Source organism: Cucumis melo, chromosome 12 (genome assembly GCF_025177605.1).
Source record: "Cucumis melo cultivar AY chromosome 12, USDA_Cmelo_AY_1.0, whole genome shotgun sequence".
In the NCBI taxonomy this organism is placed as follows: Eukaryota; Viridiplantae; Streptophyta; class Magnoliopsida; order Cucurbitales; family Cucurbitaceae; genus Cucumis; species Cucumis melo.
In genome coordinates this window covers 8,231,091-8,258,585 of record NC_066868.1, presented here as the reverse complement: position 1 = coordinate 8,258,585, position 27,495 = coordinate 8,231,091, and the positions used below count along the sequence as shown (strand labels likewise).

The 27,495-nt window shown below is 32.2% G+C and overlaps 2 protein-coding genes across 9 annotated transcripts; both read right to left on the bottom strand.

Moving 5' to 3' along the window:
• Window positions 1–5,211: 5,211 nt before the first annotated feature.
• LOC103502368 (protein FAR-RED ELONGATED HYPOCOTYL 3-like) lies at window positions 5,212–6,434 on the bottom strand. Its single transcript, XM_008466288.2, has 4 exons — window positions 6,426–6,434; window positions 5,916–6,363; window positions 5,805–5,837; window positions 5,212–5,738 (listed from the first exon to the last, which is right to left on the bottom strand). Exons 1-4 carry the CDS (start codon window positions 6,432–6,434, stop codon window positions 5,212–5,214), a joined length of 1,017 nt encoding a protein of 338 aa, XP_008464510.2.
• A 2,619-nt stretch (window positions 6,435–9,053) lies between these two features.
• Window positions 9,054–17,222, bottom strand: LOC103500982 (protein-tyrosine sulfotransferase). Of its 8 annotated transcripts, none has more exons than XM_051079788.1 (15): window positions 16,850–17,222; window positions 16,625–16,697; window positions 16,197–16,265; window positions 15,760–15,925; window positions 15,597–15,668; window positions 14,700–14,988; window positions 13,567–13,707; window positions 12,842–12,946; window positions 12,583–12,730; window positions 11,342–11,394; window positions 11,205–11,267; window positions 10,985–11,104; window positions 10,335–10,469; window positions 9,609–9,743; window positions 9,054–9,239 (listed from the first exon to the last, which is right to left on the bottom strand). In XM_051079788.1, the coding sequence occupies exons 3-15, from the start codon at window positions 16,243–16,245 to the stop codon at window positions 9,222–9,224; spliced, it is 1,494 nt and encodes a 497-aa protein (XP_050935745.1). In that variant the 5' UTR covers window positions 16,246–16,265; window positions 16,625–16,697; window positions 16,850–17,222; the 3' UTR covers window positions 9,054–9,221. The 8 variants fall into 8 exon arrangements, with proteins under 8 accessions (XP_050935745.1, XP_050935746.1, XP_008462687.2 ...); XM_051079789.1 differs by lacking the exon at window positions 16,625–16,697 and having other exon boundaries at window positions 12,583–12,643; window positions 12,726–12,749; window positions 17,063–17,216; XM_008464465.3 differs by lacking the exon at window positions 16,625–16,697.
• Between the last annotated feature and the right edge of the window lie 10,273 nt (window positions 17,223–27,495).

The window sequence follows — 27,495 nt, the reverse complement described above, 5'->3', positions numbered from 1 at the left end:
ATGGCTGCCTATAGGACCAATCCAACCGAGACTAAGGAGATCCAAAGACAAGTTGAAGAACTCATGGATAAAGGGTATATTAGAGAAAGTATGAGTCCTTGCTCAATTCTTTCGGTGATTTTGGTACCCAAGAAAGATGGTACATGGAGGATGTGTATTGGTTGCCGAGCTATCAAAAAAATAACAGTAAAGTATCGACATCCTATTCCTTGATTAGATGACATGTTGGATGAATTGCATGGTGCTAATCTATTTTCATAAATAAAACTTAAAAGTGGTTATCATCAAATTCATATGCATGTAGGAGATGAATGGAAAACGGCTTTCAAAACAAAGTTTGGGCTTTGTGAATGGCTTGTAATGCCGTTTGGTCTTACTAATGCACCAAGTACTTTTATGAGGCTAATGAATCATTTTTTTAGGGAATACATAGGAAAATTTGTGGTTGTATACTTTGATGATATCCTTGTTTACTCAAAAGGCTTGAATGATCATATTTTGCATGTTAAGACAAATTTACTCAAACTTAGAGAAGAGAAGTTTATGCCAACTTCAAAAAGTGTAGTTTTAGTCTAGAACAAGTAAATTTCCTAGGGTTCATTGTTGTAAAGGATGGAGTGAAAGTTGATGAAGAAAGGTAAAGGCTATTCAAGAATGGCCAATTCCTACCAATGCATCCGAGGTAAGATCCTTCCATGGTTTGGCTAGTTTCTATAGGAGATTTGTTAAAGATTTTAGTAGCATAGCCTCACCATTAACTGAACTTGTGAAAAAGCATGTGAAATTTGAATGGAAAGAAAAGCAAGAAAATGCATTCAATGAGCTTAAAGAAAAATTGATCAAAGCACCTTGTCTTGCTTTACCTAACTTTGATAAATCTTTTGAGATAGAATGTGATGCAAATGGGATAGGTATAGGGGCTATTTTGATGCAAGAAAAGCAACCAATCATGTTCTTTAGTGAAACGCTAAATGGAGCTCAACTTAACTACCTGACTTATGACAAGGAGCTACATGCGCTTGTGAAGGCTTTGAAAGTTTGGCAACATTACTTATGGCCAAAAGAGTTTGTTATCCACACGGATCATGAAAGCTTGAAGCATCTCAAAGGCCAAACTAAACTTAACAAGAGGCATGCGAAATGGGTGGAATTCATTGAGACATTTCCTTATGTCATCCATTACAAAAAGGGTAAGGACAATGTGGTGGCCGATGCATTATCAAGAAGGTATGCTTTATTCTCATCCCTTAGTGCAAAAGTTCTTGGTTTTAAACACATGATTGAGTTGTACAAAGTTGAGAAATCTAAATTTTATGATGTGTATGCACAATGTTTAGAAGGAAAAAATGTTCAAGATTATATTGTGTTTGATGGGATGCTTTTTAGGAAAGGAAAGCTTTGTATTCCCAAGTGTTCCATTAGAGAGTTACTTGTGAACGAAGCTAATGGGGGAGGACTTATGGGACATTTTGGAGAATTTAAAATATACAGCATGTTGTGTGAACACTTTTATTAGCTTAAAATGATGAAAGATGTGAACAAAGTGTGCAAGCAATGTTTTAAGTGTAAGAAGGCTAAGTCTAAGACACAACCACATGGCCTTTACACACCATTAGATGTTCCTATTAAACCATGGGTAGACATTAGCATGGATTTTGTTCTAGGATTACCAAAGACTAGAAGACATCATGATAGTATTTTTGTGGTAGTTGATAGGTTTAGTAAGATGGCTCATTTCATTCCATGTAACAAAATCGATGATGCTACCAACATAGCTAATCTTTTCTTTAGAGAAGTGGTTAGATTGCATGGCATTCCCAAAACTATTGTTAGTGATAGGGATGTTAAATTTTTAAGTCATTTTTGGAAAGTTTTGTAGGAAAAATTGGGAACTAAGCTTCTATTTTCTACAACTTGTCACCCACAAATGGATGGGCAAACTGAGGTGATTAATAGAACTTTGGGGGTCTTACTTAGATCACTAATTTCTAAAATTCTTAAGTCTTGGAAAGAGACTCTACATTTTATGGAGTTTGCATTCAATAGGGTAATTCATAGCACAACTAATTGTTCACCTTTTGAGGTTGTGTACAGTTATAATCCTTTGACTCCTCTAGATTTATCACCTTTGCCGCCTAATATGTTTACTAGTGATACAGCTTCTTCTAGGGCTGAATACTGTTGGAATTTGTGTCCTAAAACTCATACTTTGTTATTTTATTCAATAAAATTTATTATTGAATGCTATAATCTTAAAACCAATAATTTTAAGGTCCCGAGGCTATTTACTAATTTGTCATACATACTTGAACTTTATGTGGAGACATAAACGTGGATTAAGTTCAAGTTAATAGCCCAAATGGTCTATAGTGTATGAATAAGGTTGTGCGCCTTATTCTAGATAAATACTTTGGATGTAGCCCGCTCCGTAGTTAGTATAAACGATGTAATCCTGAGTCATTCATGTAGAGACATGAGAGTGGGGGCATCCTATGTAAATGGTTTGCATAAGACTGGAACCACAAAGTAGTCACTTTTAGTTATAACACCGTAAACTATCTGACTGTTTCATTTATGATGACCTAGGTAACTTGATCTTAATCCTGAGCTAACTATGAACTACTGTTCATTCGGTAGTATCCTTAGATCTGCATAGGTGAGGGCAGCTCAACATCGCTGGCCCAATAAGCCTCCCATTTCAGGGGTAAGGCCAAGTGGATAGCTAGGGACATAGGGTGCAAGATGGAATTCACTCCTACCTACTTTTGGGATAGTAGATAGGTTGTTCCCTTAAGGACTGAATCCAAGTCTTGAGCAAAGGGCCCCACCTTCTCATTGGCCCAAGAAGGATTCTAGTTTATAGGTTGGACCTTAAACCAATTGTTCAATAATGGATCAATGGGTCTTAAGGAGCAAGATGTAATCTCGGGGGTAAAACGGTATTTTGACCCAGTCAAGATTAAAAACAATCTGTGAAGGATCGACTTACTTATCATGGTTATATCAGGTGGACAGAAATATATCTATAGTGAGAGGAGTGCAGCTAAGAGTCTTTAGTGGAATGATTCTTTAGTTAACGAATGTTGATTAACGTCGGTTTAAAAGAGTTTAGCCAGTTAGTCTCAGATCGTTAGAGTCCATGATCTATAGGTCCATTAGGTTCCCCTACTAGCTCATATGGATTCAACTAAGAACAAGTATGTTGAAGTGATTCGAATTGTTCGAATAAAGATAATAGAGAGAAATCGACAAATATATATATATATATATAAGATATAAGTCAGTTTTATGTTTAAATATGAATATAGATTCATATTTAAAAGCTTGAAAAGTTTAGAAAACGGTCAAAAGTCAACATATTGATTTTGAACTTTGACCGGATTTATATTCAAATATGATTTGAATCTTAGAAAAATGAATAAGAATTTATACTCGGGAGGTTAGAATTAGTCAAGACGAGAAAAATAGTAAAAAGTCAACAAGTTGACTTTTGACTAAGAAAAGTTAAAGTTTGACTTTTACTTAAGTTAGTCAAATGACCAAAATGTCCCTTGACTAATTACTTTATTAATTAACGGTTAATGAAAAATGTGGCAAATTATTATGAATTTGAAGCCACTAATTTTATTAAAGAGCTAATGAATTGATTAGGTGTTGATAAGATATGAAATGATTTACATGTAAATTTCATATAAAACTTCTCATTACCGAATGAGAAAAGAATGAGGTTTTCTCTGGAAAAACACCTAAACGATTGACTCCAATTTCTCTTTAAAAAAATTCTCTTCGCATAACCGAGTCCCACAACTCCGTTCTTGGTCCTGAGCATAGTAGGTCAGCTAGGGGTTGTTCTTGCTCGTGATTTTTAGGAAGAGAAGAAGTTTTGGACCAAAGAAGAAGTTGAGAGTTACAAAGGTAAGTACATCGTTTACCATCCTATCTCTTCATTTAAGTTCATCGCAAGGTAGATACATGTTAACTTCTAAATCGTTTAGATGCATATAGAGTAAAGCATGATTCTTTAAATTCTGCTGCTGCATGTCTCTAGTGCTTTATTTTTTTCATCAAATACATCAAAACTTTGCACAAAGAAATCAAATAAAGGATTGAAAAGAAGAATCAAAAGCTAGTCACTCGCAAGAACCAAGGAAAAAATGAATTGATTTTTAAACCGGGTGATTAGGTTTGGGTTCATCTAAGAAAGGAAAGGTTTCCAGATCAAAGGAAGTCAAAACTTCAACAACGGGGAGATGGCCCTTTTCAAGTGCTTGAATGGATCAATAACAATGCATACAAGTTAGATCTACGAGGTGAGTACAATGTAAGTTCTACTTTTAATGTGGTTGACTTGACTCCTTTTGATGTAGGCAATAAAGACCTTGATTTGAGGACAAATCCTTCTAAATAAAGGAGGATGATGTGGATTCAATCAATAATCTATTGCATGTACCTGAAGGACCAATCACAAAGAGCAAGGCAAAGAAGATACAAGAGGCTTTCACACTGCATGCTCAAAAATTGGCAAATACACAATGAGAAACCGAGAATTTTGAACCCAAATTTTTGTATAATGTTAGTTCAGCAAGTCAAGAAGAGCATGGAGTCAAGATGGCACGGGAAAAGTTGTGTAGTTTGGAAGATGACACAAGGGACGAAAAAAGTGTGCAGAATTTGTGAAGAGCTGGTTGTCCAACTTGCATCTCATGGGATTTCGTGATGTCAAGGTCGTCAAACGTTGCCATTATGAGGAACGGATTACATAGCACATATTTAAGACAATTTAAAAACAATTCTATCTTTTAGTTTTGAGAAATGGTTGCTCGTTTGATGTGCAATCAAGTTTTAAGTTCTAGGTCTTATTTTCTACAGTTTGCAATTAAGTGTATTTGAATGACGTTTGAGTTCCTTGGTCTATCCATGACCATTTGGCCTTTAAAAAGGCTTGTAATGCTCATGAAAAGGAACATGATGAATACGAAAAAGCTTTTGCTTATTCAATCCCTTTGGTGTTGTTTTTTCTATTAAATCTTGTCTTAAGTTTGATGTTCAATTGATTCATTGGATTAGTTTTGATCAATCTAATTCTGGAGTGAGCCGTCTTAGGATCTAGGAGAGACCACCATAGATTCTAAGTTTGATCTAAGAGTGATTCATCCTTTAACTAAACTCTTATCTGGAATCATTCGGTAAGTTAATCTCGTTTGTGTCCGTTTACAAGGATCCTAGAAGGACTTTTAGCTTTGTAAACTTAAAGCATATTGGAAGCTTATCATATCTCCTACGTGGTGAGTAGGCACGAGACCACTTAGCAAAACCAATGGATTCAAGCTCCTCACGTATACCAAGGGCAGAAGATTCCAACAAATACATTTTATGTTCGAAGTCTACAATATTAAATATCTTCCCACATGCACGAAATACTGTATCGACTATTCTCTTATACTTCAACTTTAGGTTCCTAAGTAAATGAACAAGGCATATACAATGTAAAACATTGGGAAATACTACCTCTATGGCTTTGCATATACTTTTACGCCTATCAGATACTATGACAACCTCATTCTGGCCACCTATAATTCTCTTCAATTGGTTGCAAAACCATGTCCATGAGGAATCATTCTCAGAATCCACAACATAAAAGGCTAGTGGAAATATCTTATCATTGGCATCAAGTGTCGAAGCAGATAACAAAGTATCACCGTACTTATTCTTCAAACTTGTTTCATCAATAGAAATGACTAGATGACAATGTTGTCAACCAGAAATGGAAGCAGATAATGCCATGAAGAAGTAAAGAAATCTACCATCGGTATCAACTTTGTATTCAACAACAGAACCTATCAACATAAACAAAATCAGAACATATGACAAAAACATGTTAACGAAATAAATGCATAAGTATATTGCTAATATACATGGGTTGTTGAGTTCCAATATATATGCAAATATGGATAGCATCTTATAGGAGTCCTCCAGAGATCTGTGAATATCATCCAACGCAGCCTCACGAGTACGCCATGCTTTTTGGTAGGATATATTTAAACCATGTTCAGCACGAATGAAATGAACTATATCTTTGGGAGTTGACAATTTAGAACCAGCTAAAGATATTTTGTTTTTAATTAGGTCCTTGATTACAATAAAGGTGGCCTGTCTATGATCGGTTAATGGAACATCTACTGAACATGTATGTTCATAATCAAACCTAGTAAGAACCCATAATGACCTATCCTCATGAATACAACAAGAAGCATGCAAGGACCATTTGCAAACTCCAATGGCGCATTGTAAAATCATAACTTCCTTGTTTGATTTCACAATAACGTATTGAAAATTATCTCCAAGAGCAATGGCTTGTATGCACTATTTGAACAAAGATTTAGTTGAAAACATGTCCTGGGCTTTTAAGAAAATTTGGAATCTACCTTAGACATATCTATGTTTTCAAAAAATCGACCCCATTATCATGGATTTGAGTTTGAAAAGAATTGGACGACAATGAACCCAAACAAAGAGATAAAGGGCCAACAGAATGAACAAGGGCAATATGACGCTCAATAATCGATATTATTATATGGTAAACTCATTTAACATCATTATGATTCGTTACAGCCAAATCTTCTTAACACATTCTATAAGACCTAGGCAAAGGTATATATCAATATTGTACATATGTGAAGGCAGATGGAATCGTTGAATAAATTATCGGTGGTGAAGCTCTGAACACAATGATAGAATAAGAAGTTTCGGGCAAAGAAGGATTTCTAGCGGTTGAAGAAATTTTTAAATGTTGAATAAATTTCCGACGGTGGTAGACTTTCGGCAAGGAAAAAATCAATAAATATTCTGGCTAATGATAAAAAAGAATTGGTTGAGGAATTGATATACATTAGCCGACAAAAAAATGTATAGAAGATGAGAAGAAGACAACGAACGAAAAAATGGGAAAAATTAAATGTATATGCATATTTTTAAAAAATATTTCCATATTAAAAAATATATTATTTCATTATAATTAAAATGCATTTATATAAGAAAACGTTTTGGGATTAATATAATTATTGCATATTAATTAAAATTATATGTAAGGAAATTATAATTTAGACAATTATGATAACAATAATATAATTAAGGAAATAATTAATTCTTGATTTCGAAATTGGTATTAATTAATGTTAATCATAAGGATAAAATCATCTTAAAAATAAATGAATTCCTACTTATGTAAAAAAATCATAATTTAGGATATTTATGAAATTTCATAGGCAAATTAGGTCTTTCCTCTAAATTCTTCTCAAAATTTTAAGATCTCAATGAGCTCTAAAGTTCGACGGGAGAAGTTTTGATCTCCACTAACTTTGCAAATTTTATTTTTAAAGCAATTAGTTACGCTAATAATAAAACTTCGATCGTATGAATTGCGTAGTTTCATACATCAACATATGATTTTAAAATAAAATTCACATGATTTTTTTGTATGAGTACCATAAAGTTATATTAATGTGAGTATTGTTTTTTAAATAAAAAAAGCTCACGATTAAGAAAGGGAAACTTACATAGATGTAACAAAACTGTAAACTATTTACGGCCCGTGTAATAATGCCCATAAAGTTAACCATTTTTTAAATATTCCAGGTTTGCCCTTCTATCTTTCTTTTCTTCCTCGCGATTCATCTTCCTCCTGTTATTTCGTCTTCCCCGTCTCCCCCTACGATTTCTTTTCATCATTTTTCTTATTTTCAATTCTTATGCCATTTAATGTTTCCATCGTTTTTCTTCTTTTCCTTTTGCTTCGATTTCTTTCTATCGTCTTTTTACATTTCCTCTTCTTTTTTTCGCTGCGGTTTTTTTCCATCGTCTTTCTTCTTTTCTTCTTTTTTATGCGTTTACATTTGGGTAACCAAATCTAAACGACTGTGTAAAAGACTATGTACAACAAAATAGCAAAATCTAAAAGATTGTGTATAAAGAATCTTGAAAAAAAAAATCATTTAGATTGGAGTAGTCAAATGTAAACGATCGTGTAAAAAAAATAAAAGATTGTGTATAAAAAATCTTGAAAAAAATCATTTAGATTGAAGTAGCCAAATATAAACAATCGTTTAAAAGAATAAATGATCGTGTAAAAAAATAAAGACCGTCTATAAAAAATCTTGAAAAAAAATCATTTGAATTGGAGTAGCCAAATATAAACGATAATGTAAAAAAGTAAACAATCGTGTAAATACATCTAAACAATCGTGTACCAAAAAAATTTAAAAAAAAAATCGTGTACCAAATTTAAGAAGAAAAAATCATTTAGATTTGGATCCCCAAATCTAAACGATTTGTAGCCATATCGAAACGATCGCGTTGTAGCCATATGTAAACAATCGTGTATAAATTAGTGTTGTAGTCATATCTACACAATTGCATATATATTGAAATATATCTAAATGATCGCGTATAAATTGTAGTCATATCTAAACGATCACGTATCAAATAATAACCAAATCTAAACGATTGCAAATATATTACACGCGCGTTATTGACAGCGTAGTTGACAAAACATTTTTGATATTTTACACGGTAGACCTCCAAACTTTTTTCGATTTTAGAATTGTTCTTTAAGGTGTAAATATTTTTCCTTTTTTTATATTTTTGAAAAGACCCCGTTAAGAAATAAAATTTGAGAAAAATAATATATTTATTTAATATTACAACATACATCTATCTAAAATATTATCTTACTCATAATTAGTAATGATTAGACTAGATGTTATCTTACTGATAATAAAAAATGGTTAGTCATAGTCTAATTAAACCATGATCCATTTGAATAAATAAATAAAATCGCTTCAATTTTTGGAAAATTTTAATGGATAATAATATTTCCATATTAACACTTCAATATTATGAACCTTTGTTTATAAGTACCATTAATATATTCATTTTCTTTCTTACATATTCAACAATGTGAAAGTAGTAACCACTTTAATCATTAGAACTTCAACCAAAGATACACTTAAATCTCCGTGGATTATTGTACTTCATTAAAAATAAAAAAAAAAATAAAAAACAAAAACGTATAATAATCCATAGAGATTGAAGAACCATTTGTTTACATTTGAATTATTATTATTTAATTCTATTATTAGAACTTAAATCAAATATCCACATTGAAAAAAATGTACAAAATCGATGAACATTGGAAGGGTAAGGGTAAGCTTCATGTGGAAAGATTAGTACTTATTTCTAACCTGCATCAAACAAACAAATTCTAAAGGAATCACATATATTTTATGAAGGGCTATACTAGAAACAAAAATTTAAAAGTTCATGCAAAAGAAGCAAAAGGAGATAACATCCTCGAACATAAGTCAAATTAGGCTATTTGAGTAAAAACCTCAAACTTTAAATCAAACAAACCCTTAGAGTCTCGGCCTTTAAGCAGAAAACTATTTCAAAATCAGAGCCGAAAAACAGAATCTCAAGTAAGCAAGAACTATAAATAATTCCTTAAACAGGATTGAAGAGCAAAACTGTTCATTCAATTAAAAATTTAAAATCCAAACAGATGCATAGACTTTCTTTCCCTCTTCAAAGATAAATTAAATCAACAATTATACCTTAACTTTAGATACTCTTCTCCGTGCGTTTGCAAATACGAAGAGAACAAGGAGTAAGATAAAAAGCATTACTAATGAAGGAATTTTCCATAGCTCGAACACATGTAGACGGTCAAATTTGCCTTCTGATCCATCCTGCAAATTTTTTGTTGTATTTGCGTGAGACAGCTTACACTTTAATTTGTTATATGGTTTGTATTATCTTGAATGTATAACTATTTAAAGGCTAAGATATGAGCCATGGACATGACATGCCATTTTTTAAAATTTAGGACATGGGCACGAAAAAGATTCATCTTTTAAAGACAAAATGTATAGCATGAAAGAAGAAGGAAATTCAAAGTCAACTCGGTCAAAAAATTAGTTTGATGTATTTTGTTCTCAAGGTTTATTATGCTTATTGATTTGCTAAATAAGTGTTTGATGCAAGTCCACCAAATGTTGATCCTATTTTGACTTTGCACAACTAGTGTATAACACATTTGTTGAACTAACGAATGTTCAATACATGTCCAACTTGGTACATGTCCAACTAGTGTTCGAGTGTCCAAATGTTTGACACATGTTGGACATGGATTCCGACACGCTAGCCAAAAAAAGTGCTCGTGTTTCTTAGAATAGCTGTTATTTTTTAGTGGGGCCTCGCCTGTGTTCATCAGAATTGTTGATCAACATTTCAAGTTGGAAGAGAAATCTAAAAGGAATTCAGAAGTCAAAAAGACTCACTTTCATATCAATATTCCCCATCAGTCGAACATGTCTCATTGTAAATATTTCTTGAGCATACTCAAAAAGCTCCATATCCAAGTGATTGAGTGTTCTAATCTGCTGCAGAACTTCATCAGAAATGGAACGACGTGCCTGCAATCGAGTATTGAGGAATGAGAAAAAGAAAATCGTAAACTAAGGAACAATTTCTGTTCCAAACTATTAAAGAGATAAAAGGCATAACGAGTATTAAGTTTCTTGTTTCATTGTTTTTCAATGGAAAGGAAATTGAAACCCTCGGAACATACAGTAAGAAACCAAATTATTAATTCTCTTTTACTAAAATCTGTACACGATAATATTATTTTAAGAAAGAAAAACAGAAATGTCACTGGTAATCGTTTCTTATCTATTCTTTTTCATTGGAAAAGCAAGATCACCCTTTTTTTCAAAAACAGTGTACAATCAGAAAAAACTCTAAAAGTCTGCACATGTTTCTCAAATCCCAAATACAAACCTCTGAGAAACCCCATTCAATTTTCCACAAAGGACCATGCCTTAAAATCGAATGGTTTGGCAAAGCTTTTAGGGTAAGGATCCCCTCAGGGTAAGCTTTTATTTTCTAGTCAGGCTTCAATATTTTTGGTGACAACAACTCAACTGAATACCTCTTTTGAGAAATTTGCAGGAGAAATCCTCTTTAAAGAAGCAAATCGACGACGTGATTGAGTCTTTAGTAGACTTGAAATGCACCCTTCATAAACTTCAATTAGTTCTGCAACAGTCATCTGGCATGTTGAAATAAAGGAATATAAACCTTTTGCCTAATAAAATCATTAATTGACTATATATGAATCGCCGAAATGTGATTTTTCTGAGGTGACATACATTTTCTCTCTTTGCTTCGCTTTCATCTTGGACAGTAGCCTTTTCATCTAAGGTACTATTATTCTGTAAAAGAAAATGGATTAATAGAGATCCTCGATTACGTATATGTATATGATTAGACAATAAGAGAAGCTTGCCTGATCAACATTGCTCTCAAGCTCAGAATCTAAATGCGAAGAGCTGATATTACCTGTACTTAAAAAGAGACGTTGGTCAAACAGCAGGCCTACATTTCTCTTGATAAATAAGCTATACAGCATCAAAATTAGAAGTTCAGACAACCATTAGATTGAAGGTGAAAAAATAAATAAATAACAACTCTTCAGAAATGCTATCAATTTAGAATAACATGGGATTTTCAAGTGAATACAAATCAGACTGATCTTTTTCACCAAAAATCAGATCCAATTGGCAAGACATCCCAAATGATGGAAATGAATGGAGTCTGTTTAGATAGTGCACTTGCTAACTCAATCCATAAACATGTGCCAGACAAGTAAACTTTGAACTGTCAATCAGTGTAAATTAGCAACCAGCAGAATCTTAAGCAACTAAGTACAATTTAATAACCACTACTTGTCTATTATGGGCCAAAAACGATTAGGGAAAATTCTACCCCAGTAGAATATATGATAAGTATCCATATCTTTCATTAAAAACATTTTGTTTCTCAACCTCATGGGTCACTTTTCCCATTTCCTTGTTTTTTTTTTTATCTTTTTTGGAAAAGTAATCTTGAATAGAAAGATCTTCACCATCGTGATCCAGAAAAGGAATAAGCCAAGGTTACAAATATGAAATAACTACAAAGATATCCAGAACAGGTTTTGAAAGTTAATTCCATCTACATATCGTTGTTGGAACTGTCAATGCTCACACACTATGGGGTCAAAACAAGTGTAACAAAAATAAAGGAAACTATCTTTTTAGGGATGGAAAAGGATTAAACAAATAAGAATCCGAGTGGAAAATTTGAATCTTGAAAGACTTCAATTCCCTCCAACGGTAAAAGCAATTCTCATCTAACAAAAAATCATTTCTAAATTTCAAATCTCAGCAAAGCTCCAGAATATAATTACTATACAGCTTCACTGGAGCTGGCCATTTATTAATAATCTGTGAAAGCACAACTTCAAGAAAACTAAGCAAAATTCATTTGGGGTCTTGGACGGAAGACAAAAAACTTTCAATTACTCTTGAAGACATATTGATGATGTTCTTGATTACATCCACCTACTTTTTTTTTATTTCTACTGATCCCTTTGCTAGAGGGGCTCTCCCACTCCTTTTGTACGTAATCATTAATGAAAGATTAACAGTCTCTATTAAATTAAAAAGTGTCCTCTTTGAATGAAAAGCTACAAAACAAAACATAAACCTGATTGATTGTCGGCTAAAGTGTCCACGCTAAAGTTGGCATCTTTTAGCTGTGAAATCACCTGTGCACCAACCACATTTGCAAACATCATCGCAGATTCCTTATGTTCCGCAGTTAGACCAACATATAACATAGCATCCAACCTCTTCTGCAAGATTTACAAGCATCTACCATAATTGCAACCATAAGGAGGCCAAGTATCAGAAAGATAGTTGTCCATATATCCACTGTTTTAATTTAAGAAACCTTCGGTTGTTACCTTTGCCACATGAAGAACATGTTGACCAAGACTCTTGTGTTCCTGTACACAGTGACGTATCTCATGTGCTTCAGCTAGGTAGGAGTTGTTTGTCAATCCAGCTATCTGAGAACTTTTCAATGGTCAATCACATTTTGAAAAGAATGAAAAGGTGCATGATAACAGGGTACCCACCAAGGAAACAAAAATCTAATTGGTAGAATTTAAAAAATGTCATGTAGCTGATGGTGTCCAAAAGTACCAAAAACATCAACAAGTGTATAAATACGTTTACTTGAAGGCCACAAGATAGCATTCATTCGGTATCAGAAACTCAACCAGGTGAAGGATCAAATTAACTGGCCGATTTTCCAGGTCATTGAATTTAGAGTATATTGAGAAAACCAAAACCATTGCTAGGAAAATTACAAAAAAAACAAAAAAGAAGGAAAAAAAAAGTTCAGTCATGGGTCAAGGAGAGGAGTTCAGTCATGGATCCACATGTAAAAAGTTAATAAGTCATGGAATTAATGTTTTTTAGTCATGAGCTTAACTCCTTGAGCCCCACAAAGAGGAGAGTTTTCAACTCCACTTCCCACCTCCTACCCTTGAACAAAAGATGCACATAATGTTTACGTGAAATGAAACTCGAGATGACATCAAATATCAAAATGTAGAGAACCAACAGTCAAAACTATTAACTGTCGGTCTTATTCACGCCAATACAAAAATTAGTTCAAAATTACCTGGAAAGTAGCCCCATTATGAACAATATCTTGAACAATGGGGTCATCAACAAACTCCTTTAGTGGCATAAGCATGTCCTCCATGTCATATGGACTGTCGCTCTTAGCTTCACTTGAACCTTTCTGTCTTCTAGCATCTCTCTGTTCGTAACAGTGGGCAAACAGTTATTTCTTTATAAGATTGTAGTAAATAAGAGAGAAAAATTGTCAAGATTAATTGATCACACACATAGACTAACAGAGCCAAAACAAAAACTATTTGTTGTTAGATTCTAACATCTCCAACCAAAAAGCCACGCACTACTCCAAATTAGTTTGAGGCAGCAACTATTTTTCCTATTAAATTGAGCAGTTGAAATCATTATTGACAAGCTAATGAAAAATAGCTTCAGTTGTTCCAAAGAAAAATAAAATAAAATGAAAAGATCATCTATCAAAGCAAGCCAAAAAAACAAAGTTCCAGACGGGTTTGGCATCGAACTATGAATACAACTTGTTTTACTTATCAAATTCTGATTCATACTAAAACAGCTCCTAAGCTTTTTATATAAAGAAACAACTACTTTTATGGAGAAAAATGGAATAATTCAAAAAAACCAAACCCACAAAGCCCCCCATTAAAGAAAATGGGTTCAACTGAGTACAATGTTGCCTAAAGAGCAACCACAAAAGGTCTTCAACACCGATACCCAAAGTTTAACTTCCTCAGAAATCAGTCCATATAATTCACACAACTGAGTAAAACTTGCCAAGAAAAGAAATTGACTTTCTTCAAAATCTTCTCCAAAAGCAACCAAGACAGACTTACTAACGAGAGAGGGATCCAGCAAATGCCAAAAGAAAGACTTACAAGAGAAACCCTCTAACGTCGAGACTCCAAACTCAATATCCCTTCTCCCAAGCCTTAAAACCTGAACTCTCCAATTAAAAACAGAGAAGTGGAAACCTCCATTGTTTCCCTATTAATCAACTATCGATGAAAACCAAACGAGAAAGAAACAGAGCTCCCCGACCAAACAAGAAAGTGCAAACGATCATTAAAATGCAAGATCTAATTATATTTATCTTCACCCCACTTGAGTTAAAAGAAAATAATCATTAAGAAGCACAAGATCAGCCAACAGGACACATACTCGAGTAAATAGGTCTCCCCTCATCCATGGAACCAAATACTTCCACGGCCAAATATCCAGCGTGCTCACTCCATTTGTCTTTGCACGCACACGTTTGGACATTTTGGTTGCAGAAGCTAGGTCAGGATGTACCAAAAATCTAGCTGCTACCTCAACTGAAAATTCATATGAACTAAGAACCCGGTCAACTGGATTCCTGACAATTGTCACCACCGAAGTCCTCTCCTTCGGTAGTTTTTCCATCATGCTATAATCATCATGAGTAGCTAACAATCTGCATTTCGTCTTGCTGCAATTCAGATTCAAATATCAAACAAACGCACAAAATTAGTTAAAACTATCAAAGAGTCGGTCTTGAATAAAGAATAAAAAAAAGTTCAAGGTTCTGATTTTCCATCTGTTTCCCACTATACTTTGGAGGACCCTTCCCCTACTCCCCACCAGAAAAAAACAATAAAAAAATATAATACTGAAAAAGAAAGAAAAAAAAACTTTAAACAATGTTCTTCCACCATACTATTCCTAATGCCATTCTCAGTTCTCTTAAGAATTCGATTAGACCTCCAGAACTTTCTGTACTCAGGTTTCATTTTTTTCATTGTTTATCTATATAAGCTAACCTTCTGCGCTAACTAAACTAAAAATTTTGGTAAACTGCTCATGCATCCACATCCCAGTTATTTTAATTCAACTACCAATTTAACAGGATCGTGTAATACCTAAGTTGCATGTCACAGTTTTAACAATCATAATTAAACATAACGTCAATTTGCAACTAAGGGTTGGTGATTATTTTATATCAAGGCGACAGTAAAGCGAGTAAAACATAACATTTCAAAAGTTGAATGATAATCATCTTGGAGAAATGAAATTAATCTTGGGATCATAAAATTATACCTGGGATCAAACCGTAGCTTATCATAAGAACGGGGACACTCTTGAGAGCTTGGGTACAACTTTTTCAAGAAACTGTATAGTTACAGAAGAGAACCAAATAAACACTTAAGAATCTGATACTTGAGTGATCAATACTCGCTGAACTTTATGATTTGAAAGTTACCAGTGATAGTACGATCGCCCTCCTGTTCTTGGAACATGTAGAAAGAACAGTAAATCTTGTAATGTATGTTTATCATTGTTGATACCTTGATGAAGAGAAGATAAGGCCCAATCTTTTACAACCCTTTCACAGTGTTCAAATTTTTTTTCAATGGTTGAAGCACATGCTGGCATGTAATGGAAAGAACTTAGTTCATCAATGAGTTCAGTAATAGAAGCAAAACGCCAATAAACATGATCTTAAAAAATACTACAAATTTTAAGGCTCCAATTTATACAACGTTGAATATGACCTAATCTGATTGAGCTTCAAATTTATATTTATAGATTTGAATTATTTTACTAGAGAGAAGGAATAAACATAGAGGTAAAAAATGGTAGAAAATAAGTTGTATAAAGAAATCTAAAGAAATAAGGCAGGGGTGGGTAGGCACCAACCTATTCTGAAGAATATCAGAAGCAAAATTAACTTAATAGTAGGATCCATGCATCTCACTCCTTCAACCACTGGATCAAAAAAATAATAAATAAAAAAAGGGCACACAAGGTTAAAAGAAATGGAAAAGACCATTCACAGCAAAAGCGATTGTGTATTGACTAGAGAAAGGGGCAACAGAACAACATATAGGGTTGTCAAATCCTTTGCATAATTTCTTAAAAATTAAGAAACTGGGCTAGAAACAACATTTCCAGCAGACATAGATTGTTTTATGAGACAATCTCCACACACATAGATTGTTTTATGAGACAATCTCCACACACATTGATAAAATCATGAATTAAACATCTCTTAAAGGCTTAAACCACTTTGTTTCCATGCAAAACCACCTCAAGACTAAAAACAAGCTAAAATAAAAAATACCCACCTGAACAAAAACCCAACAGAAACACACCAGAGAATCACATAGCCACTAAACCAGAAAGAAGAGGCGAATGCAGCTCGAACATTAACAAAACCCAGTACAATCAAGAGTTAAAAAGAAGAATAGAATAGAAATCCCACAATTAAAACGGCAGAAAAACAGAGCATTAACCCGACAAAAAACAAAAATTAAGAGCAAGAAAACCAAGAAGGAAAATGGATGTCCTACAAGTATCGGTTAAAGGGATATCGTGCTCATAAATTCCCGAGATCGTGTTGGGATTCCGAGAGACAGGCCTCGCGATCAATGAGGGCCCACAAAAATTCCGGCCTTCAGAAAGTTGGAGCCACTTTTTCCCTCTCGAATTTTCCCAGCATCCAAACAGAAACACCCATCAAAATTTGGGGGAAAAAAAGAGGTTGAAATATGAAAGTTCCTTACTTTGCGTTGAAATGGGGAAGAAAAACAAGGGCTAGATTTTCTCCAGTTCCTCCTCCGAAAAGGAAGGGGAGGATTAATCTCTCGGCCCAACAATTGAACACCTTTGTAGTTTTCAGAGAATTTGGAATGATTTCATCAGAACGAAAGTTAGAAAAGCTTAAAATACAGAGTGCCACTAAATATATAGAGAGAGAGAGAGAGACAAAGATTGACAGAGTTTGACGATGTGAAAAGGACGTTATAAGACAGCCTACGAAACCGCCGAGGGTTTATTGTGAGGGTAAAATTGTAAAATATAATTACCTCACGCATATGATACTCTTTTGGTTGTGTTGGGCGAATTTAGATCAAATGCTTACCTCAAGTCTATTTTTGGATCAACTTGTCTTCGAAATCACTATAGTTTATTCAGTAGATGTTTAAACCAATTCCGATTACAAAGAAAGATGAACTCATCATTGGTGAATCGATAGGTCAAATTAGGTCAGTTTAATAAGCCATTAAAATTTTTAAAATGTTGGTTTTGATTTTTCTTAAACCAACATCAACAAACTCTTTTATCTTCAACCAACCATCTTTGGTATTTGTGTAAACATATTAGATTGTGAGACATTTTCAACTCAATCCATATTTTTTGGTTGATTCGAATTAAGTTTCCAACCCAATCCGTAAAATATGAGTTAGGTTGGGTTATAAGATTGTATTATTATTGTTGTTATTATTTCGTTTTTAAATTCTAATGTTTGTAAAGTTCAAAATGGTTCATTTAAAAAAAATCAAAATTGTTGCACATTCAAAGTTTCAAACATCCCTTAATTCAAAGTTTCAAACATACATATAAATATAAATAAATATACATATAAATATAAATATAAATAAATAAATAAATATATATATATATATATATATAACCCAAATTTTTCAACCCTCCAACCCAATACCCAACCCAATTTTAAAAAAAATCAAAATTTTTAACTCAATCTAACCCACATCTTAAACTAAACTCAACCTATATGGGTTGGATAGTTTGGGTGGTCGGGTTATTCTTGCACTCTTAATCTTTGGTTCAATTGGTTTAAGTTGATCGGCTCAGTTTTCAATAAGTAATGCTCACCACCAATTGAAAGTTTAATTGACATAGAATAGAATAAAAAAGAAATAACAAAGTTCGAGTAGAAAATTGAACTACAACCAAAATGATTTTGGTTGCTTAAATCTCATTTAGAAAATATTTGGAATGTCATGGTTTATGTGATGGAAAGATTACTATAATTAGAGTTTGAACCAAGAATTTAGGAAGTAGGAATTTGAAGAGTATAGCTCTGAACTCAACTAGAATCCTTATATTCACTCAAGAAGCTTATGGATCTCACTACTAAAAAAATCGGTTTTATACCTTATTAACTTCTTATGGTTCTAAAAATTCACAACTTCCTAAATTTAATTTTACGAACTTTCCAACTAATTAAAATAATTATGGATGATAATTAGTATATTTAAAATTAATTAGTTAATTTTCTTTTCTTTCTTATAGCCAATTAATTTTCTTATTTTCTTATAAGGAATTTAGGGCTATGATAGAAAATTATGGAACGTTTGGATATTCTTTCAATATAGGATATTTGGTTCATAGAGAGTGTTATCTCATCTATAAGAGACGGATTCTTCTTCCTTAGCCTTGGCCAAATATCTTAACCACTATATTCAACAACTCAGTTATTACTCCAAATACCTCTGTAAAGATAACCAATATCATATGCTCGTATAAATATATCATTATAGCTCCAAAAAGTTCATTCTATCATCCAAAGTTTTCTCCTACACTTCTTACTATCTAACTTAAATATCAAAGAGCATGTTTGGTAGAGGGCTTATGGGGGATTAGAGTTATCATAATCCCCCACTCCTTGTTTCGGGGAGGGTTACCATGACCCAATAACTCACTCATAACCCCCATAACCCCTCCATAACACTTCTTAGTCTTTATTTTTAAATTCTCACAACTTTATTATTTTTGTATTAGTGAAATTTTGTAAAGATTAAAAATGTTATACAATTTTATTTTTCCTTATTAGAAAAGTATTAAAATTTTAGTTTTAATTTTAGTGTTTTTAACTCAGTATTGTATTTTAAAATATTAGTAGAGTTGGACAATAAATTTTTTTAAAAAAAAGAACTTATGAAAATTAATTTTATAAGATTTTTTTTTAAAAAAAGTAAAAAGTACAAGATTTAAACCCTTTTATATAAATAATCATTTAATTTTTGTTTTTGTTTTTTTATTTAGCTTAGGAATATTTTTTTATTAACTAGTTATCTATTTGACAAATATTTTAAAAAGTTAAATTGAAATTGGAAGAAAATATATATATGTATATATATATCGTTTTTAAAAACTTGTTGTTGTTATTATTTTTAAATTTTGGTTATTAATTCCATTTTTAGTTAAGATACATGACTTAATTTCAAAAATAACAAAATGATTAATCAATTAAGACTTTTTATTTATCTTTTAAAGATAAAACGAAGTTGATAAACATTATTTGCATACACAAGTTTTGATAATTTGTTATTACTTTTACTATTATTTTACCGAATCAAAATTTGACAAACTACCAAAAAAAGCAAACGGTTTTTTTTTTTCATTTTTAGAATTAGAATTTAACTAGAAATTTTAATTTTATTTGACGTTGAAAGTTTGGGAAGAAAATAAGCATTAAATTTAATAAATATTATAAAAAATTGTAAACAAATAATTTTAATAAAAAATAGAAAACAAAAAGTCACCAAATGATGGCTAATTTTTTTAAACACAAGAAAACTTAAAGACTTAAAAAGAAATATTTTTTTTAAAAAAAATGTTTTTTATGGATGAAATTACTTTATAATATGATTTATTAAAATAAATATATTAAATATATTTATTGGATATAATTAAGAAAAAACCATAACACTACTATCATAATATTTTCCCAAACGTATTATTATAACATTACCTATCATAATTATTTCCCCAAACACATACTATCATAATACTTCCAATAATAAACCTTCTTCCAAATACATATTATCATAACACTAATTTTATCATAATTCTAGAATTATCATAACATTTATCTCCATAATTCTCCCGCTCTCAAAGTGTGTGACCAGTTTTTGCAAAAAGTCAGACTTCTTTACTTTCGAATTTTGACGTGAAAAGATTTTTCAAATTTAAATTTGGTGTTTATTTAGTCAACAAAATTTTAAAAGCACACTTTGTAATTCTAGAAGTTTTGAAATTTGGTTTCAATGTTCTACATTCATTGGACCCTAGTTGAATGCTAACATGGCAGTGAATAGACTTGGACGATGTGACAATTTTTAATTAAATGATGAAAAATAAAATACTTTGATATTATCTTTCCTGAATTGAAATGTTGTTATGGATATCTCTTTCTCCTTCCTCCCCTTTTCTAGTTCCACCTTCACCCCGAAAAGATTAATGTATATGTTGCTACAATGACATATTTGTAGACAAAGTCAATATTTTAATCATTACTTTTAGTCGATAATTTAAAAATTAATAATGTTTAGAGAAACATCAGGTAAGTTTATGTGAAAATAGTAATGGTATGCAGTAGACTCCTAAACTTTCATAAACAAATCAATTTATCATAGTTATACAAATTTTTCCATTGAAAATTTTCATTTGCTAATTCTAGTTATCCATTTTGTAAAACCAATATTTGGAGAAGTTTATTCACGTTTGAGAACTAGGCCACATTTATCCTAGGTGAAACGTAATCTACTAATAGAAGAAATATAAAAAGTGGTCCCTAGTTGATTACTTTTGTTGTTTGCTTGTGTTTCGTAATCGTAATGAAAAAGGAGGATCGCCTCCAAATCTATAATCAAATTGTTTCAACGTCCTTTTCACGTTGTCATAATTCATGCAAAAGAAAATGGTGTTTGATTTGATTTTGCATGAAAATTTCATGGGATTCAATGTAACAACCTGAACTTTTTAAACTAAGTTAAGATCATTACTCAAAAGATAAACATCAAAAGACACTTTTTATTAAAGAGGATAACTAAAATTTTTATAAAATTAATATCAAGACACTCACAAAAACATAAGATTATCAAAATTAACAAAAATAATTTGAAAACGTGACCCACGGGTTCTAACAATTTTAAAGAACTAAAAACAAATAAATAGGAAAAAGTCTTCAAGTAAAATGATTAAAATTTAAAAATACTAAAAGACATATAAATGAGTGCGGAAGCTAAACTGTGTCCCCATATGGCATGCCACGGATCCCTCGCTGTCACTCGCCAGCTTCTTAAGTTCTTTACCTTAGCCTGAAATATTAAACATAGGAAAGAGTGAGTATATAAATATACTCAGTAAGGGACCACTACTAGTCCCGCTAGGTGATCTGTTAACTTTGCGTTAGAAACATAATAATAACGTTGTGTGTCCAATGGAGCACATCGAAGTGAGTGAGACCGTATGAACACTCCTAAATTGTACGAGTGATCCCGTAGGAACACCCCTAGTCGTGCGAGTGATCGTAGGTACACACTCCATAAACATATATGTAATACGTAGGTACACCCCTAATCGTGCGAGTGGTCCCGTCGGAACACCCCTAGTTGTGTGAGTGACCCCGTATACACAATGTAACTGTCCCTTAACCGTGCATGTGATTCGTAGGTACACCCCTAAATCGTGCGAGTGATCCCATAGGAACACCCCTAGTCGTGCGAGTGACCGTAGGTACACACTCCATAAACATATATGTAATACGTAGGTAAACCTCTAATCGTGCAAGTGATCCCATCGGAACACCCTTAGAAGTGTATAGGCTACTATTCTACAGGGGGTCGAGAAGGCTACACAGAAATGATTTTAATGCCCCGTGAATTTAGACAATTTTGGAGTTTGTTTTCGTAGTTTTGTTTAGTTAGACTTTTTCTCTTTGACTGGGAGTTATTTTGTTTTCATGTAATGGAAATTATTTGACTTTTATGAGGATTGAATTTTATTAAATAATTGTTGGATGAATATTTAATAGCTTAGACGTTTGATTTTTGCTATTTGTTGGGATTGGATCAAATTGTACGTCGTGAAGCTTAGGTAAAGTTATGTAATTTATTTAATGTGTTGGATTAATTAAATATATGTACATGAGTATGTATATTTGATTAAAGATTTTGAATTATTGATGGAGAATGCTATTTAGCATGTCAAGCAAGTCCCTTACCACGAAGTTAACTGGGGATTATAACTTTCGAGAACGAAAGTTTCTTAAAGGAGAGAAGATTGTAATGCCCCTAAAATTAAGATAATTTTGGAGTTAATTATCTCAGTTTTGTTTAATTAGGTTTAATTTATTGAGCGTTATTTTGAATTCATTTAATAAGAATTATTTGATTTTGTGAGGATTGAAATTAATTAAATATTTGTTAGATGAATATTTAATTAATTAGAGGTTTTGGCATGTGGTGTTTGTTGAGATTTTGATTAAATGGTAGGTTTAGAGGATTAAGTAAAGTTGTGGATTTTTTTGTGTGTTGTTGAAGTTAAATTAAATAATTATGGATGTTATTTAATTAATTTGTAGAGGGGAAATTCTGTTGGAGATTTTATAATTATATGTATATGTGGAAATATATATATATATATATATATATATATATATAATTATTATGTTAAAGGAAAATATAATTATATTTGTTAAAATATAATTATTTAAAGAAAAGATAATTGTATTTTGGAGAAAAGATATTTATGAAGGGAGAAAAAGGAAGATAATTATATTTTGGGAAAATATAATTACTTGTAATAGGATAAATAATAGTTAATTATGGTGGGAAATAATTAATTATTTTGGAGAAAGATAAATAATAATTAATTATTGTGGAAGATAATTAATTATCTTGCAGAAAGATAATGGGAATAAAGATATATGTATATTTTTTTGTATTATATATATATATATATATATATATATATATATATATATATATATATATTTATACGGAAAAGGAAAAGGAAATAATAATAATAAATATTATTGTTATTATTTGGGTCTATAAATACCATTGGAATGCTTAAGTTGAAAATAAAAGGAAAAAGAGAAAGGTTCTTCATCTTCTTCACTAAGATAACCTCTTCTGTCGCCATCGTTTCACCAGTTTTAGTTATGATTGGTCCCTTTAGCAAAGCTTGAAGAATTGATGCATTTTCTCATCAAGGTTTAGATAATTTTTCAACCTCCATTTGGTCAAGTTTGGTAAGTCAAGGTAATTAATTTATTAATTTAATTTTAGGGTTTAGATAATTTATTTTTTAAGTTTGGTAACCCTAAACCCTAAATTAATAATTTATTAATTTAATTTTGGATCTAATTGGGGTTTCTTTAAAGGTTCAGTTGATTAAATGTTTTACATTTAATCTTGAATTTTTTCCCAATTAAGGTTGAATTGGTTTTAACCTTAAATTTTGGATAAGTTAAATTGGAAAATAAGATACTAGCCATTGGTAAATTTTATTAATTAAGTTATTGATTTTTCTTTATTTTTTAGGATCTGCTTTAATTGGGAAATTACTGTCAACAAAGAAATATTTTTAGCTAATCTTCAGGTAAGAGATTCTACTACTAGACCTTCGAACTAAATTTAAGAGACTGCATGTATTTACGATTATGCATTGATGGTAGCTAAGATGCATAATGCGATGCTATAGATGATGATTGATACTGTGTATATGGGGTCACTTGCATGACTAGGGGTGTTCCGACGAGACCACTCGCACGATTAGGGGTGTACCTACGTATTACATATATGTTTATGGAGTGTGTACCTACGGTCACTCGCACGACTAGGGGTGTTCCTACGGGATCACTCGCACGATTTAGGGGTGTACCTACGGATCACATGCACGATTAAGGGACAGTTACATTGTGTATACGGGGTCACTCACACAACTAGGGGTGTTCCGACGGGACCACTCGCACGATTAGGGGTGTACCTACGTATTACATATATGTTTATGGAGTGTGTACCTACGATCACTCGCACGACTAGGGGTGTTCCTACGGGATCACTCGCACGATTTAGGAGTATTCATAGGGTCTCACTCACTTCGGTGTGCTCCATTGGACACACAACGTTATGATTACGTTTCTAACGCAAAGTTAACAGATCACCTAGCGAGACTAGTAGTGGGTCCCTTACTGAGTATATTTATATACTCACTTTTTCCTTTGTTTAATATTTCAGGCTAAGGTAAAAAACTTAAGAAGCTGGCGAGGGACAACGAGGGATCCGTGCCATGCCATATGGAGACACAGTTCAGCTTCCGCACTCATTTATATGTCTTTCAATATTTTTAAATTTTAACCATTTTACTTGAAGACTTTATCCTATTTATTTGTTTTTAGTTCTTTAAAATTGTTGGAACCCGCGGGTCACGTTTTCAAATTATTTTTGTTAATTTTGATAATCTTATGTTTTTGTGAACGTCTTGATATTAATTTTATAAAGATTTTAGTTATCCTCTTTCCAAAAAAGTGTCTTTTGATGTTTATCTTTTGAGTAATGACCTTAACTTAATTTAAAAGGTTCGGGTCGTTACATTCAACACCTTCTTTAATGATATTATTACAAGTACAAGTAGAAATATTGTTATGTAACTAGTATGAGAATTATGAATTTGTCATATTTACTACAACTTTTACTTTTACTATTTAGGATCAAATGGTAATGGTAACAATAATGTTGACTTATTTGTAATTCTAAATAAACATGATCAAAAGCAATCCAACTATTTTTGTGACTTGGCTCTTAATTACTACGATTCATCCATCAATATATTACATTACAACAATTTTAATCACGATTTGATATAAATATATTCTCAATGCATGAATGATTTTCAAAGGTAATCATAAAATTGAAAAATCAATTAATTGATATTATAAAATTTTAGGAGTTTAATTTACTCAAATTATAAGTTCTAACGAAATTTTAAAGATGGTGTAAATTAGTATGCTTATATAAAAATTCAGAGTTTAGATTGATGTCACTCAAAATTTAAAGGTACATAGTTTAAAGTTAAGGGTCTCTCACTCCTCGAATTTACATGTAAAAGTATCGTTTTTCAAAAATTGGAAAATTAGGGAGAAAAGGAGGACCAAGAAATGGAGTGAGATTTGAATAATGTGACTAGTAACAGTAATATGAGACATAGAAGATAGAAAAAAAAAAGGTTAGTTTATATATGTAGAACAAAACCCAAAATTATTTACCGTCCATGTAACAAAAAAAACTCATGAACCCATCATTGTATTTTCTTAAATTTCAGATTTTCCCTTAAGTATTACGGGATTATTCTTCACTTCTTTTTTTTTTTTTTTTTTTTTTTGCAATTTATTCATCTCATCTTCCAGCTTTTTTCTTTGGCGTTTAGAGTATAGATTCAATCGTTTAAATCTCATATTTTATCTTTATCATCTTTGACAATATGCTTTGAAGTTATTTCATGGTTGTTTCAATATTATTTCTCATATTCCTTATATTCAAGAATATCAAGATCATTTAAATATCGTTTTAAATGATCAACACGATCGTTTACCATGGTTAAAAAGATCGCTAGATTTGAAGTTTTTCATGATCATTTACATTGGATTACGTGATCGCTTACATGATCAACGCAATCAATTATCATGATTAATACGATCATTTATCATGGTCAACAAGATCGTTTACCATGATCAACACGATGATTAGATTTGAAGTGTTAAATGATCATGTACATTGGACTATGCAATCACTTACCATAACCAACACGCATGGCGATTACCATCATGATCAACACGATCGTTTACCATGATCAGTACAATCGTTTAAAGTAAATTATTTCACTGCATGATCCTCTATCCTTGTAATATATCTAAAACAATCATATAGTTATGGTAAACGATCGTGTATCATGATCTAAATTATCGTTTAGACTACAGTACACGGTCATTTAGAAGAAGATTACTCGCGTGCGTGCGTGAACAATTAGTTGTGTGTTGACTGAGATATTTTTGGTATTTCACATTGTGAGCCTGTGAGATTTTTCTCTTTTCAAAAGTGTTCTATACAGTGTAAATATTTTACCAGTTTTGGTATTTTTGGTATTTCACAATTAGTCGCGTGTTGACTAAGGTATTTACTACAAATAGTTTTTGGCAATTCCGACATTTTTTTATCCCTACACATCATTTTACGCGGGCAAAAACGTGTTTATCTCGACGAAGTTCTAAATTTTTCGACAAAGTTTTAGAAATCCATACACTTTTTATACATATTTAGTTTGACGCAAGATTTGTACATATGGCGACGCAAACAACGTCGGCCAAAGGTTTAGAAAAGAAAAACCGACACATTTTTATACATATTTATGCCGATGTAAGAATTATACATATGATGACACATAAAACATTAGCATAGATTTTAAAAATGAGAAACCCATACATTTTTATTCACATATTTATGTCGATGCGAATTTATATATATGGTGACTAAAAAAACGTCGACGTAAATTTTAAAAACAAACCATACATTTTTTTAAATATTTATGCCAACAAAATATTTATATATATCCCAACACAAAAGACATTGACATCAATTTTTTATCAAAATAATAAAATTAATATCAATATTAATTAATATATATTTCTTTTTAAAAAAACCCTATTTTTAATTACCTAATTCCCATCCCCTAATCCCATAATTTCCCTCCCCTTCTCCAACAGTATAGCTGCCCCCCCAACCCACTCAGCCGCCTACCTCCTCCCACAGCCGCTAGTGCTTTCCTTTGCACACGTCGCACGTCGCTATGGTCCTCATAGACGCGCGGTCCTCATAGATGATGTCGCACACCTGATCTGCATGTTGTCGTGGTCCTCACAGATGCCGCACACCTTCGCACATCGTCGCATGCCTCCGCACGTTGCCGCATGCCTCTGCACGTCAGTCGCATGCCTCCGCATTTCGTTGCAGCACTTACTTTGTCCATAGACGTCGCCATCGATTCTTATTCGCTAACGACGCTGCCGCCCATCTCTTATTCACCTACACCCGTCACCTCTTCGTCTCCCACACCCGCCGCCTCAATTCTACTTCTCCCCGTGACCCTTACTTAATTTGTCCACAGAAGCCTCGCGATTTTCTCTTCTTTTTTTTTTTCGCACAGCCGATACACAATACTTCGTCTTCTCAATCGTCGTCGACATTACTGCTTCACACGCTCATTGAAGTTTGGTACACCTTAAACTCTCATTTTATTTTATTTGAAACAAAAAGTTAACAAATTCTTGTTATCTAATTCTTTATAAAATAATTTGAAACCAAAGTTTATCTTAATAGTTATTATGGAAGGATATGTTCATATATTT

Excerpts from the sequence above, each read along its gene's own strand:
- LOC103500982 (XM_008464459.3), bottom strand. Across the intron at positions 12,731-12,841 it reads ATGTTCTTCATGTGGCAAAG|AAGAGGTTGGATGCTATGTT; the intron begins GTAACAACCGAA and ends TAAATCTTGCAG. Across the intron at positions 11,395-12,582 it reads TTTAGCCGACAATCAATCAG|GTAATATCAGCTCTTCGCAT; the intron begins GTTTATGTTTTG and ends TTTTAAGTACAG.
- LOC103502368 (XM_008466288.2), bottom strand. Across the intron at positions 5,838-5,915 it reads ATTGGAACTCAACAACCCAT|GTTCTGTTGTTGAATACAAA; the intron begins GTATATTAGCAA and ends TTATGTTGATAG. Across the intron at positions 5,739-5,804 it reads ATACAAAGTTGATACCGATG|TCATTTCTATTGATGAAACA; the intron begins GTAGATTTCTTT and ends ATTGTCATCTAG.